At 37.6% G+C, this 14,143-nt stretch overlaps 1 protein-coding gene across 2 annotated transcripts in view; it reads left to right on the top strand.

Moving 5' to 3' along the window:
• Positions 1 to 1,983: 1,983 nt before the first annotated feature.
• The window catches only part of ncaldb (neurocalcin delta b), an 18,418-nt gene continuing 6,258 nt past the window's right edge, over positions 1,984 to 14,143 (top strand). Inside the window, exons 1-2 of one of the 2 annotated variants that reach the window (XM_079829765.1) lie at positions 1,984 to 2,174; positions 12,943 to 13,339. In XM_079829765.1, the coding sequence (XP_079685891.1) occupies positions 12,962 to 13,339 (378 nt within the window). In that variant the 5' untranslated portion in view covers positions 1,984 to 2,174; positions 12,943 to 12,961. Of the gene's footprint in view, positions 2,175 to 3,275; positions 3,485 to 12,942; positions 13,340 to 14,143 lie in introns of those variants that run through there. The other variant, XM_079829766.1, reaches the window with a different exon arrangement.

Below are 14,143 nucleotides of genomic sequence, written 5' to 3'. Positions count from 1 at the left end.
GGATTGGGGTGTTGTTCCAGGATCAACAAAGATGTTGATCCAGGGACATGTTGTACTTGGTGAAATCATGTTCACCCAACAGGATCATGCACATGAAGATTAATACATAGTAACACTTTATTTTACAGTGTCCTTGTTACACATTACATGTAATGTAACTATTGTAATTACCATAAATTGTGCATAATTACATGCAACTGACCCTGAACCGAAGCCTAACCCTATAGTAAGTACATGTAATTAATTATTACTACTCAGTACTTAAATGTATAATCACTCTGTACCACGAACACCTTAAAATAAAATGTAACCAAAAAGATCAGCAGCATTGGTTATAAAAGTATTATGACATATTATGTTTCATGGATTGCACATGCAAAAAATGTGGATGTCTACGTGAGATGTCATTGCCTGTATTTTGCATGTGCACCCATGTTTTGTTAAAATGCATTCTGGGTGTTATTTGAGTGCCTGTGCAGGTAGCAGCCCTGCAGATGACTGACTCAGCATGTAGCCTTAAAAAGTGTTTGTTCGTTAAGGCTAATGAGAGAAGGCTTTGACTTCCCTTTAATCTGCTTAAGTAAAGCATGGGCTCCAATGTGAGGGACGTCTGCTCTTAACACTAACGCTCTCCACCTGTCCTGTGCATCACAATGTGATCATGACAATGAAGTCCTTGCAGAGCAAGAGTAAAGTTTTTCATGAAGAAAAAAAACCACAAAAAAACATCATAATTGCAACAAGTGATGAGAAAGCTCTATAATTATGGAGAGTCCCCATACACCATGTGTGGGGGGCCTGGTAAACCCTACATTATGGGGACAAAATATCCTCAAAAAGATGGCAATATCCAAAATCCTTGTGGGGAGCTTTTTGGTCCCCATGAGGAAAACAGCATTTAAAGCATACTAAGTGAGGGTTTTTGAAAATGCAGAAAGTTTTGTGTGATGGGTAGGTTTAGGGATGGGGATAGAATATACAGTCTGAACACTATAAAAATCATTGTCTTTGATAAGGCCTCAACATGAAAACTTGTGTCTGTGTGTGTGTGTTCATGTTATTCTATCCCATTGGTGACTTTAGTCTGAATGCACACAAACTCATGGGGACTCACGTGGGGACCTAAATTGTGGTCCCCATGGGGAAACAATCTTATAAATCATACAGAATTCGTTTTTTTTTTTTTTTTATGTAAAAATGCAGAAAGTTTTGTGTGATGGGTAGGTTTAGGGATGGGGATAGAATATACAGTTTGTACAGTATAAAAACCATTACGCCTATGGAGAGTCCCCGCGAAGATAGCGAACCAGACTTGAGTGTGTGTGTCCAAGTAAACCCTACATTATAGGAGCAAATTGTCCCCACAAAGACGGCAATATCCGAAAACCTTGTCCTCGTGGGGATATTTTTTGGTCCCCATGAGGAAAACAGCTTAGAAATCATACTGTGTGTGTGTTTGTGTACATGTTTTTCTATTCCGGTGGGGACTTCAACATGAATGCACACTGATTCATGGGGACTCGTGTCCCCATAAATTTAAATCCCCATGAGGAAACAAGCAAAGATAGCGAACCAGACGTGTGTGTACTGGTAAACCCTACATTATGGGGACAAAATGTCCCCACAAAGATGGCAATATCCGAAATATGTGTCCTTGTGGACAAGAAAGTCTACAAACGATTTTTCTATGATTTGGAAATGTATCACCACTAAATGTTAAAATGAAATAGACACATTGAAACATGAAAACAGGTCTAAATTAACTTGCCTCTTATTATAGGGACTAACTACTTTGAGAATAAATTTACTTTTTTAGTTGCATATAAACTTACTGTATATTTTCTGGCATTAAGAAATAATCAAGAAGTGACAAGGAGCAAGAGTCAATGCTGAGTTCCTGTTGCCAGGGCAACGGTGGCTCTCATAGGCTTTTCAGGCAGGTCATGTGACCAGCAGCTTTGACGTCACTGTGGGAGGCAGTTTGGTGCTCTGAACTAAGCTGCGGGTGAGTCTTGTGGAGTTTTTCGTTGGAGCTGCTGGTTGCATCAAAGCTTGTTTCTGATACCTGTGGCTGCATATCACCACTGAGGCCACTCAACGCCTCTTCCCTGCAGAGGTCCCCGGGTTATGGCCATCTAAAGTCTCACGGCACAGCAACAGAACAACCACCTGAGGTGAGTTCTGTCTTTTTTTTGTGCTGTTTTACTTGCAGGTGAAGTCTCTGTGCATGCACTGTCAGACAAGAGGACGAGAACATGAAATTGAAAAGCGACAGCTGAGATTTTTCAGGATCCCGTGAGGATGATTGGAAGCAAACTGTTGTTTGAAAGTGAACAGGATGCAACAATTTGAACTCATAGGATGAAGGCATCTCTGTCTGGAGAATGAAGGTCACCAGTATCTTTGAATATTCCAATTCTTCCTTCATCCACTGAGAAACCTGGAACCGACAGCGTGCTGGAAGGCGAACGACCTCAATGGATTTCAGATCATTTGGCTTTGGATAAATCTTGGAACATAAGGCTTAGAAGAGGGAACACTGCATGCTTTCAGGGGAGGCTACATCTAAGCTACTTTGAAGTGCCATGAAGATACTAAAGTTATTTGAAGATCAGAATTAGAGAATTTATAAATGTATACATGTAAAGGAAAGTCTAACTGGTCACCAAGTTCTTCACAATTTTGAATAACCCTTCAGCTTTTTGCAGGAGTTCACTTCACATAAGCATGTGGTTATGAATTTTAAATGTTCAAGTAGCCCATTTAATAAGTACAAGCCCATAAATTGTCATTTAAAAAGTCAGACTATGTCTGAGCAAACATTTTAATGCACATATAAGTCACACTGCAGTTATAACAATTCACCTTTTGATTTAAAGGTCACATGGATTCCTGTGAAAGAGGAAATAAGCCTTTGCTCCAAATGACTTGATTCTCATTATTGAGAGGTTGATGACAAGTACATTGAAAAATAGAGGAATCAGATAAAGTCAGTTGTGAAGCATCACTGGGAACTCTGGTTAAAGGACAAACGTGTTTTTAGAATGCTTGACAAAACATCTCAGGTTGCAGGAAGTTGTTGAGACGGTCTTTTTTCCTTTTGCATTGTTGAGGCATGCATGTAGATTACACGGTGATGTGTTTTTTCTGACAGGCTGTTCAGAAAGCGCACATACTGTCTAAAAAGACGCAAGTGGGCGCTTAGAAAAATGTGACGTCTGTAGGGATGTGGAAACAGAGACATACGGCTTTGTGGGAGAGTTTAGTAAAGCCCCAGAGAGTCGAGAGAGAGAGAGAGGGAGGGAGAAAAAGAAAGAGATGAAGGAAATTTAGAAAGGGAGAGGGGAGTGGTGTCTTTTTAAAGAGCTTCCTGTGAAGAGCTGCTGACATAGAGATGGTATAGAAAGGGAAGAAAGGAGGAAAGAAAGCTGGCGACATCACAAGGTCCAACAGGTGAAACTGAAATCGCATCATTTACGTCAAGGTAGGTCAGAGAAGGTGAAAGGTCTTCCTTGCCACTCTCACCGTTGGCTGTATTTGGCTTGTAGGGCACTTTTTTTTGTAAGGCTGCTTGGGAACAATATGTATGATGAAATACGCTACACAGATCTATTCAATTCAGACAGTCTGTGGGTGGTTGACATGGCATATCAAATAGTACATTCTTAAAAGTAAAGGTTACAAATAGAGATTTCACAGTGATTGAACCATTCTGGGTTCCTCAAAGAACCATTAAATGAACCGAAGGAACCATTTTTTAGGTGTAACTCTAGTGTAACTCTGATGATCAGAAAGTTGAATTATATGCTTTGAAGGCAAACGTGGAAAATATACCTTTCATCTCTAGCATATTAATCATATAGAGTGGTTGTAGAGTCCATATGTAGGGTGTGTTTGGTTCAACGCTATCTTATGTCCATGTCCATTATGACTATGTCCATTAATGTCAGTGTAAATACAGTGTTTACAGTGTAAATATACACCTGGTGGCTAAAAAGTCAATTTTCTCTGGGTTTTTGCTTCAGTATAATAATAGTAAAGCATATGTGATATCTTGTATCTCACTTATAAAATGCTTCATTAGATCCTGAGAGCTTTTCATTTGACATCTCCAAGAGCTTTTGAGACCCTTTGAGTGTACTGATGCCCATGTGCAATGTGAATGTGCAGTGTTTAGATTGACTCGTGAGGAATGTATGTATTTTTAATGAGGCTGAGGGTTTAGTTATTATTGTAATGTAAGCTCAAGTATGTACATTCACAGTGACAGCAGCTGAGAACAGCAATGGCACATTATAATGAGCCGTGGTGTTAGTGATTTCACGCTTGAGTTCCACTACATTCAATGTGTGAGCATCGAGGCTGTAATGTTAAAGCATTTCCAGTTTGTTGAAGTGTCCCGTCTCAACTGCTGTAATTGACCGTGATTTAAAACTGCAAATGGTATGAATTTTTTTTTCCAAAAATAGAAGCTTTACAAATATTTATGTTAAGAGCATGTGCTGGAGTAGTCGAGCATCTCTCGTGATGGGGTTCGGTGGCGTTCTCACAGATGGATGGAGGATTGTGTCGAGGTCAAGCAAGGATAGTTTACAAGAAGTTAATGCTTTTAGATTGATGGCTGAACGTTTACATTTGAACTAGACAAAAATGTTCTACGTCAAAAGTCTGGGTATTAATATAAATTTGCTGTTTCTTCTGACAGGAAATATGGAACTTTAACGACCTCGGCACTGGTTAAAAAAAAAAAGGCAGCTGATGGTGTGTGATATTTATAACTACTTTCAAGTACATTCACTGAATTTTTCTCAGAGACATTTAGAAGGTCATTATACGCTAGCTTTCAACTGCTTATACTTTTATAGGCAACCATTACTCCAATGTATACCAAATGCCACACTCTTATTTTATGGTGAAGTCAAAGATCCAATCTGCGAAGTCAAAGATCACAGCAGAGGTCACGCCTGAGAGAGAAGGTCACTTTTTTCAACCCTTTAAATCCTCATATTACAGTCACAGACTTTCCACATCCATGCAGAATCCAAGCTTTTTTTAGGACGTTTTACGCATTTCATTGTGAAGGATTCATTTTATATTGCATATTTGATTTCATATTAACTATGGGGCAATCTTGAGGTTGCAGATTAATGAAGACTCCACATTTGACTCAGAAAAGCACATTGTTGTGTTTTACGCATTACAGTATGTACACCTGCTGTGTTTTCTTTATCACCAAGTCCTGGTATAAGTTATTTAGTGGTCCTTACATAACATACATGAGTCTATATTTATATCCTACTGCTTCAGATTAGCCTAACAGAACCTTGAGTTAATCCTGCAGGTACAAGGAGAGAAAGAGAGAGAGAGATTTTGAAGCAGATTTGTTAGCTAGTTAGCTGAAGAAAATTAAACTATGTGAAGTTAAAGGAACATGTTTGATGAATTGTGTGTTCTGTGCAGTCAATACAAAGACTCCTGCTAGTGGATTTCACATTTAATATCTCCAGAGACCCACTATTAGTACTTATTGACTGCTTCACTTAATAATATATCTAGCCAGATCTTGCTAAATTTAATCGGAATTCTTATAATGCACAGTTAAACTGATTTCCTTGCCTTTTTTATTTTAAAAAGCCAATTGTTCTCCAGCCTTATACAGTTAATGTGTCATGTCTTATGTCAAAATCTTAGATTTGTTCAACGAAGACACTATAGGGTTGTTACAGTTGCGTAAATGTTGTAATGTTAATGATTTAAATATACAGTTTTGAATACAGAAACAAAAAAATGATTGAAAGTGACAGCAAATCACTGTGACTGTTATTACGAATGTGTCATTGAATCGTTCACTCAACCGATTCATTCAAAAATATGGGTTCATTCAGGAATGAAACACCTTTGTGTTGCTCAGAGATGCCGATTTGTTTTAAAATATTTTCGTTGGCGAAATAGAAAAAAACATACAATATTGTGTCTCTAACTTAATAGTAACATTTAATGAACTGTTGTATGAAATCACATTTGCAAGCATGCTGATATTTAAAAAAAAACGCATTCTTGCTTGTGTAATATTGCTTTACTATATAATATGCATAAATAACCATATCTTAACTATAAAAACATATTTTTATTAATTTTAGTGCCATTTTTACCTCAGCCCCTCACTAATTTCCGACCCGTCAGTGTGACAGCATTATTTTACAAACTTCATAGAGGCCCACAGTGAATCTTCCATAAAAAATAATGCATTTGAACTATTATGAGGACAGAGAGAGAGTATGTATTCAGCAAACCTTTATATATTGAATTAGCATCAGTATTTTGTCATGTGTTCCAGTAAAAATGCATAAACAACCTTAAAACAAGATCAAAAGCAAAACTGCTAAATATATTGATACGTAAAGGCTGTTTTAAAATTCATTTTATTTATTATTAATTATTTTGTGAATTACTTCCATACTTAATCTTATGTTCACATTTTGAAATCTGTGATCTATACTGTACATCCTAAAACGTGGAAACAAATGGTTATTAATGAGACAAATTGAAACTGATGTGGCATGAATTTGGTGGGACAGATGTGAATTGCAGATTGAGGTAAACAGTTACCAGCAGTGAGCCGCAGAAACCAACCCTTGAAAGGGTTTGGCATACAATTATTAGCTATATGTGAGAATGAGATCCGTGACTAAACGTTAATAATTGATCCAGATACATTTTCATATTGATTTTAAATTTTAGCATACACTGAAGCTAGCCATGTAAATGCAGCACTGTAGATGACTGCTGATATATGTGAAGGAAATTTCCACGTTGACTAATGTGACTAGATGTATGATAACTCATAAACAGAAATGCTGTACTTTCTTGAACAGTTAACGCAGTAATGTATTTTGGTGAGCATGGGAAAGAACAAGGAAACTATGAGAGCATTTAGTGAGTTCATTTCGTAGCCCCCTCACAAAGATGAATGCGGAGCTGACATTTTCCACAGTCATACTTTCGGGCCTCTGCGGTTTTGAGGGGTGGAGGGGATATATCATATTTTCTATCAAACAACACACCTTCCTGTGTCTTGTTCTATTTAATGCCCACTCATAAGAGAATGTTCTTTTCTATCACTTTGATGGCTTATGCTTTTGTAAGGCTGTCAACACAAGTCACATGTGTCACAAATCATTAGGTTTGAAGTCAGGCTGAATGTTCTGCGTGTTCTCTGTTTTAACTATTCAAAATAGTTGAACTAAATGGTGAGCTTTGAGCATTTATGCTTTTTATGCATTTATTCATATTTATTTATGTATTATAATAAATAAAATGTGTCTTACACCATTGTCTTGTCCAGTAAATATCTAAATATTTTTAAAAGTATTTATTTAAAACTAGTATACTATGTTTCAAGGTGTATACACACTATTAAACCCATTATCAATAAGTTATGACAACATATGTTTTAACATTGCTTTAACTCATCAAAATAATGTAAACAATTTTCAACTTTTTAATAAGTCATACAAGATTCAACTAATTTTTTAAGTCAGTTTAATGTAATTTAAGTTGAAATGACTTTGTTGAATGTTTTTTTTACAGTGCATGAAATACGTTTTTATCCCATTGGCAAACACTGTTAGTTTAGTATTATTAATACACTTGTATAGTATTTATTAATATTTTGAATTCATTTTAAATTCTGTTTGTTTTTAGTCTTTGTGTTTTTGTAATTTTTATTCGTTTTTTTATATTTCTACTTTAGTTTTAATGTATTTTTCAAAATGTTTTAGTTGGCCAAATTGAATTTCTGTGAATTAAATTTCATCAATTCACAGAATTTCAATTTGGCCAACTGAAAAATTTAGATGTGATCGGTCACTAGAACATTTTCAATTGGAGACCTACATTTTTTTTAGTGTATATATATATATATATATATATATATATATATATATATATATATATATATATATATATATATATATATATATATATATATATATATATATATATATATATATATATATATATATATATATATATATATATATATATATATAGTAGTATACTATAGTATCCATATATATATTGTTTGGTGGATGTGATGTGTTCGCCATAGTCACCTGTCCTTGGCTGATTGAAGGGACATCAGTGCCTTGTGTCCACCTGTAGCACCACACGGCCAAGCTGTCTGTGGGCCTGCGTTACGTAAGCGTGGCGTCACCGAAGTGCTATAGTAGGCTCTAAGAGTCTTAGGGTTAATTGAAGACAGAGATCTTTGAGCTGTTGGCCCTGGAAATAAAGTCCAAGAACATCAGGGATCCCGCGAGCCATAAGCTCGGGTTCTCAAGAACATGGCTTGTCCTGAGGAGGGATCAGAAGTGATGTCATTAATGATCGAAAAGGTCGAGAGATACTAGACAATAACAGACATGTCTCAGAGTGACGGGAGCAAACCCCTAACAACAAACGTTAGCATTGAACTTTAATCTATCTATCTATCTATCTATCTATCTATCTATCTATCTATCTATCTATCTATCTATCTATCTATCTATCTATCTATCTATCTATCTATCTATCTATCTATCTATCTATCTATCTATCTATCTATCTATCTATCTATCTATCTATCTATCCTATAAATATTCAGTATTTTTGTCTTGTAGAGTAATACATTTATTACTTCAGAAAATCTAGTGTATTTATGTTCTTCCATTTTTCCAAAAGAAACATTCCATTGTTTGATTTATCCAAAGGCACTTCAAATGCAACCGTATTTTGTGCTTCACTAACAGTAAGATTGGACTGTCTGTTACCATGACAACGGGTGGAACGCAATACATATCCATTAAGCAATTAAACTCTGATTGATCACAATGCTTTTATCCATGTGCTCCATCCACAGAAGCGGCATGAAAGTCTGCTGTGGACAAATGGGTCTGTTGTACTTTTTGTGCTCAGACTGGATGGATGGAGGTAGTATGTGTGGGTAATTGAAGGCTCTGGTTTGTAGCGAGAGGTGAGGATGGAGCGTTCGGTTTGGTCAGGCCTTTGAAGATCATGGGGGAATACAGAAATTGATCAGAGAACAGATATAGATGTTCATAAATGTTCTAATGGTGCAGCCATGTGTAAGCAAAGCAGACAATATCATTTAGATGGTGAACACAGAAATATCAAAGTCAAAGTTGATATTTCAAATTGTCAATGAAATAAAAACGTCACTATCTGAGAAATACAATTTTCTTCTTGGTTTCCATGGCGACATAATTCAAAAATGAGGGGTCAGTAAGATTTTGGGACGTTTTTGAGTCTCTTATCCTCACTAAGGCAGCATTGAAAATGCTGTAAAAACAGTGATACTGTGAAATATTATTACCATTAACTATTTTCTATTTTAATACATTTTAAAATGTAATTTATTACTCTAATGTCAAAGCTGAATTTTTAGCGTCATTACTCTATTCTTCAGTGTCACATGATGCTTCAGAAATCATTCTAATATTTTGATTTGGTGATTTATTACTATTATCAGTGTCGAAAACAGTTGTGCTGCTTAATATTTTTGTGGAAACTGTGCTATATTTTTTTATTCAGGATTCAGGATCAATAGTGCTTCTCTGCTGAATAAAATCATTCATTAATTCACAAAAACACCACATATTTGACCATAAGTGTTTAAAGGGTTAGTTCACCCAAAAATGAAAATTCTGTCCTTAATTACTCACCCTCATGTCGTCCGACACCTCCGTTCATATTCGGAACACAAATGAAGATATTTTTGTTGAAAGCTGATGGCTGAGAAAGGCTTCAGATAGGCCTCCATTGGCATTCAGTACATTAACACTCCCAAGACCCATAAAAGGCACTTAAAACGTTGTTACAAAGTCCATCTCACCACAGTGGCTCTACAAAAATTTAAAATGCGACGACAATAGTTTTTGTGCGGAAAAAAAAATCAAAATAACACCTTTATCCAGCTTGTTCTTGTCTTCCGTGTGTGCCTCCACGACGCATGCGCGAGAATATGACGTAGCGCCGGCGTTCGGGAATCCATGAAATACACACTTAAGCCCCATTTTGAGAACTACGCTGAGACCTAAAGCACGATCAATGTAGAATTCAACAGCTTAGACACGCGCGTCTTCCTCTGCTTGTAAACAAATCGCTTCTGGGTCATATGTCCGAGCGCCGGATCTGCGTCATATTCTCGCGCATGCGTCGTGGAGGCACACACGGAAGACAATAACAAGCTGGATAAAGGTGTTATTTTGATTTTTTTTTGCGCACAAAAACTATTGTCGTCGCATCGTAAAATTATTGTAGAGCCACTGTGGTGAGATGGACTTTGTAACAATGTTTTAAGTGCCTTTTATGGGTCTTGGGAGTGTTAATGTACTGAATGCCAATGGAGGCCAATCTGAAGCCTTTCTCAGCCATCAGCTTTCAACAAAAATATCTTCATTTGTGTTCCGAATATGAACGGAGGTCTTACGGGTGTCGAACGACATGAGGGTGAGTAATTAATGACAGAATTTTCATTTTTGGGTGAACTAACCCTTTAAAAAGGGGCCAATCAAAATGAATATCATGCTAATGTCATATTTTTTTCACAGAAATGACCAAAACTGAAAAGGAAACTTTCTGACTGGTATGATTAATATCTTTTAGCATTTATGACTGGCAGCTTCCCACATGCATATGCAGGACAGATAAATGTAAACTAAAGTTCAAAGATTTTATATATATATATATATATATATTAGTTAAGTGAAGACAGGTGAAGTGAATAACACTGATTATCTCTTCATTACGGCACCTGGTAGTGGGTGGGATATATTAGGCAGCAAGTTAACATTTTGTCCTCAAAGTTGATGAGTTAGAAGCGTGTTTGAGCGAATTTGACAAGGACCAAATTGTGATGGCTAGACGACTGGGTCAAAGCATCTCCAAAACTGCAGCTCTTGTGGGATGTTCACGGTCTGCAGTGGTCAGTATCTATCAAAAGTGGTCCAAGGAAGGAACAGAGGTGAACTGATGACAGGGTCATGGGCGGCCAAGGCTCATTGATGCATGTGGGGAGCGAAGGCTAATAAGTTGTAATGCTGGTTCTGATAGAAAGGTGTCAAAATGCATAGTGCATCACAGTTTGTTGCGTATGGGGCTGCATAGCCGCAGACCAGTCAGGGTGCCCATACTGACCCCTGTCCACCGCCTAAAGCGCCAACAGTGGGCACGTCACGACGTGAGCATCAGAACTGGACCAACGAGCAATAAAAGAAGGTGGCCTGATAAATCATGTTCTCTTTTCCATCACGTGGATGGCCGGGTATGTGTGCGTCGCTTGGGACCTGGGAAACACATGGCACCAGGATGCACTATGGGAAGAAGGCAAGCCGGTGGAGGCAGTGTGATGTTTTGGGCAATGTTCTGCTGGGAAACCTTAGGTCCTGCCATGCATGTGGATGTTACTTTGACACGTACCACTTACCTAAGCATTGTTGCAGACCATACACCCTTTCATGGAAACGGTATTCCCTGGTGGCTGTGGTTTCTTTCAGCAGGATAATGCGCCCTGCCACAAAGAAAAAATGGTTCAGGAATGGTTTGAGGAGCACAACAATGAGTTTGAGGTGTTGAATTGGCCTCCAAATTCCTCAGAACTCAATACAATCGAGCATCTGTGGGATGTTCTGAACAAACAAGTCCGATCCATGCGGAGGCCCCACCTCACAACTTACAGGACTTAAAGGATCTGCTGCTAACATCTTGGTACCAGATATCACAGCACACCTTCAGAGGTCTAGTGGAGTCCATGCCTCGATGGTCAGGGCTGTTTTGGCAGCAAAAGGGGACCAACACAATATTAGGTCATAATGTTATGCTTGTTCAGTGTATTTTTAATTATTTTTCTCTCACTTTTTTCCATATAATTTTGTTAAATAAAAGATAAATAAACACACTATATATAGTCACATGCGCTACGTGAGGAGCAGTGAAAGGCAAACTGATGGACTGCTTCCTGTTTACAAGAGGAGTTTCAGTTTCTCCATCTCATAATCTCACCAGTGTTATTTTTTGTCCCCAATCACTCTCCATCCACTCTAATCTCAGTGGACATGGATGAGAATAAAGAGTCATTGTACATGCCTTCACATAAATATTATACATACACAAAAAATTACCTTTATTGTGATTACTTAATGCATTGTTAATATAGACAATGTTCTGAAAACAGCTACAAAAATATCAAGAGGATTTTTTCCAGCTTCTCCTTGCTGTATTAAAATGAACCAGGAAAAAGCACTGATTTCATAGAATTACGCTAATATGTGCTCTCGAGATCATATGTGTGTAGGACTGCATACACAAGGGTTTTTATAAGTGATTTGCATCAGGAAATGATTTGGTGCAGCTGCACACACACATACTCACACACACTGCAGCAGGTGAAAGCATTGCTGCGGTCTACCAGTGGAAAGTTCAGTTGACAGATGGGAAAAGGAAGAGAAATTTTAGATATGTGGCAGATATGTGTGCTTTGCATACATACTAGCACAATTACAACAAGGGGTTCGTCCCAACAGGGTTAGGCCGATGTTATGTTGTTGTTTTATGCTTGCTGTGTATGTTTATTGCAGAGCTCATGAGACTAAAACTGAGAATGTTATATTTGTCTCAAAGAAAAGGAGAAATAGAAATAGACACTCATAAGAAAATTGTTGAGCTATAAAATGAATGTGGATAGAAAGTCAGATCAGTAATCTTTAAAAAAAAAAAAAAAATAGGCGACAAATGTTTGAGTAGCTGAGATCTCTGGCTTCATGGCACTTGTAGTGTAGGCCTTCAAAATAAAAAAAACTGTGTGCAGATAATATTACTTACTTAGTAACTTACTGTGAGACATTTAAATAACAATGTCTCTCTCTTTTTCTCCTTCATCTCTAGTTGAAACCAGACCATCAACATGGGAAAGCAGAACAGCAAACTCCGTCCTGAGGTGATACAGGACCTGCTGGAAAACACAGACTTCACTGAGCATGAGATCCAGGAGTGGTACAAAGGCTTCCTGCGGGACTGTCCCAGCGGTGCGCTCAGCATGGAAGAATTTAAGAAGATCTACGGCAACTTTTTCCCCTACGGAGACGCATCGAAGTTTGCGGAGCACGTCTTCAGAACCTTCGACGCCAATGGAGACGGAACAATAGATTTCAGAGAGTTTATCATTGCCCTGAGCGTCACGTCGCGCGGCCGTTTGGATCAGAAGCTAAAGTGGGCCTTCAGTATGTACGATCTGGATGGCAATGGATACATAAGCAAGGCGGAAATGCTCGAGATTGTACAGGTGTGTGAGAGTTTATGAGTGTGCTTCTCTGTCACTCTCATTACATCCTCCAAAGGTACTTTCTTGCTGAAACTTTGTTGAAAATTCAACTCTCTGGTTGGTTAAAACCTTTACACTGAAAACTAGCACTTTAGGCTATGCCTGGTTAGTACACTTTTCAGAGATATATCTTTTGAATGTAGATTGTGCTGGTTGCAATGAATTAGCTGCCAATTTAGCATCAGTTTCACAATCTTATTAAAGTATACGAGAAGCTTCCACAAACCGACTAAAATTACACAATTACCATTGTGTACAAAAACATGTTTCCTTTGATGTTTAATACTTACAGAAGACACATTTCCTAACCTTATAGTGTATTCGTATATTTCAGCTATTCCTAAACATGGCATATCAATAATATCATACTGCCTCCAGGTAGTGTCTGGGATTTGGCTTGTGCCTTATTACCGTGGTTATTAAACCAGAAAAAAGTAGGTGACTTCACATAGCAATATTCAGTTGTGCATGATGTTTTGCTCAGATAGGGAGAGTTGAGTGCAGCAGGCAATTATTTTTTGCTCATATTTAGGTAAATTTCACGCCGTTGTAGCAATTGCCGAGATGTGTCAACTTCCTAAGTGCACTCCCTGAATCTGACAGCTGAGTGCACACAAATGGCTGTAATTTCCTTTTCAATTCATTCAATTACCTGAGAAAAGCAGTCGCTATGGTTACTTTGAAATAGTTACAAAGTGATGCCTCCAATTCCAAATCATACCCAGAGTTCTCCAATTTTGTCTAATAAGATTTATAAAAGGCAGA

This window comes from Gobio gobio (genome assembly GCF_949357685.1).
Source record: "Gobio gobio genome assembly, chromosome: 11".
In the NCBI taxonomy this organism is placed as follows: Eukaryota; Metazoa; Chordata; class Actinopteri; order Cypriniformes; family Gobionidae; genus Gobio; species Gobio gobio.
The sequence above is the reverse complement of the archived record's forward strand: the minus strand, read 5'-3'. Positions and strand labels throughout refer to the sequence as shown.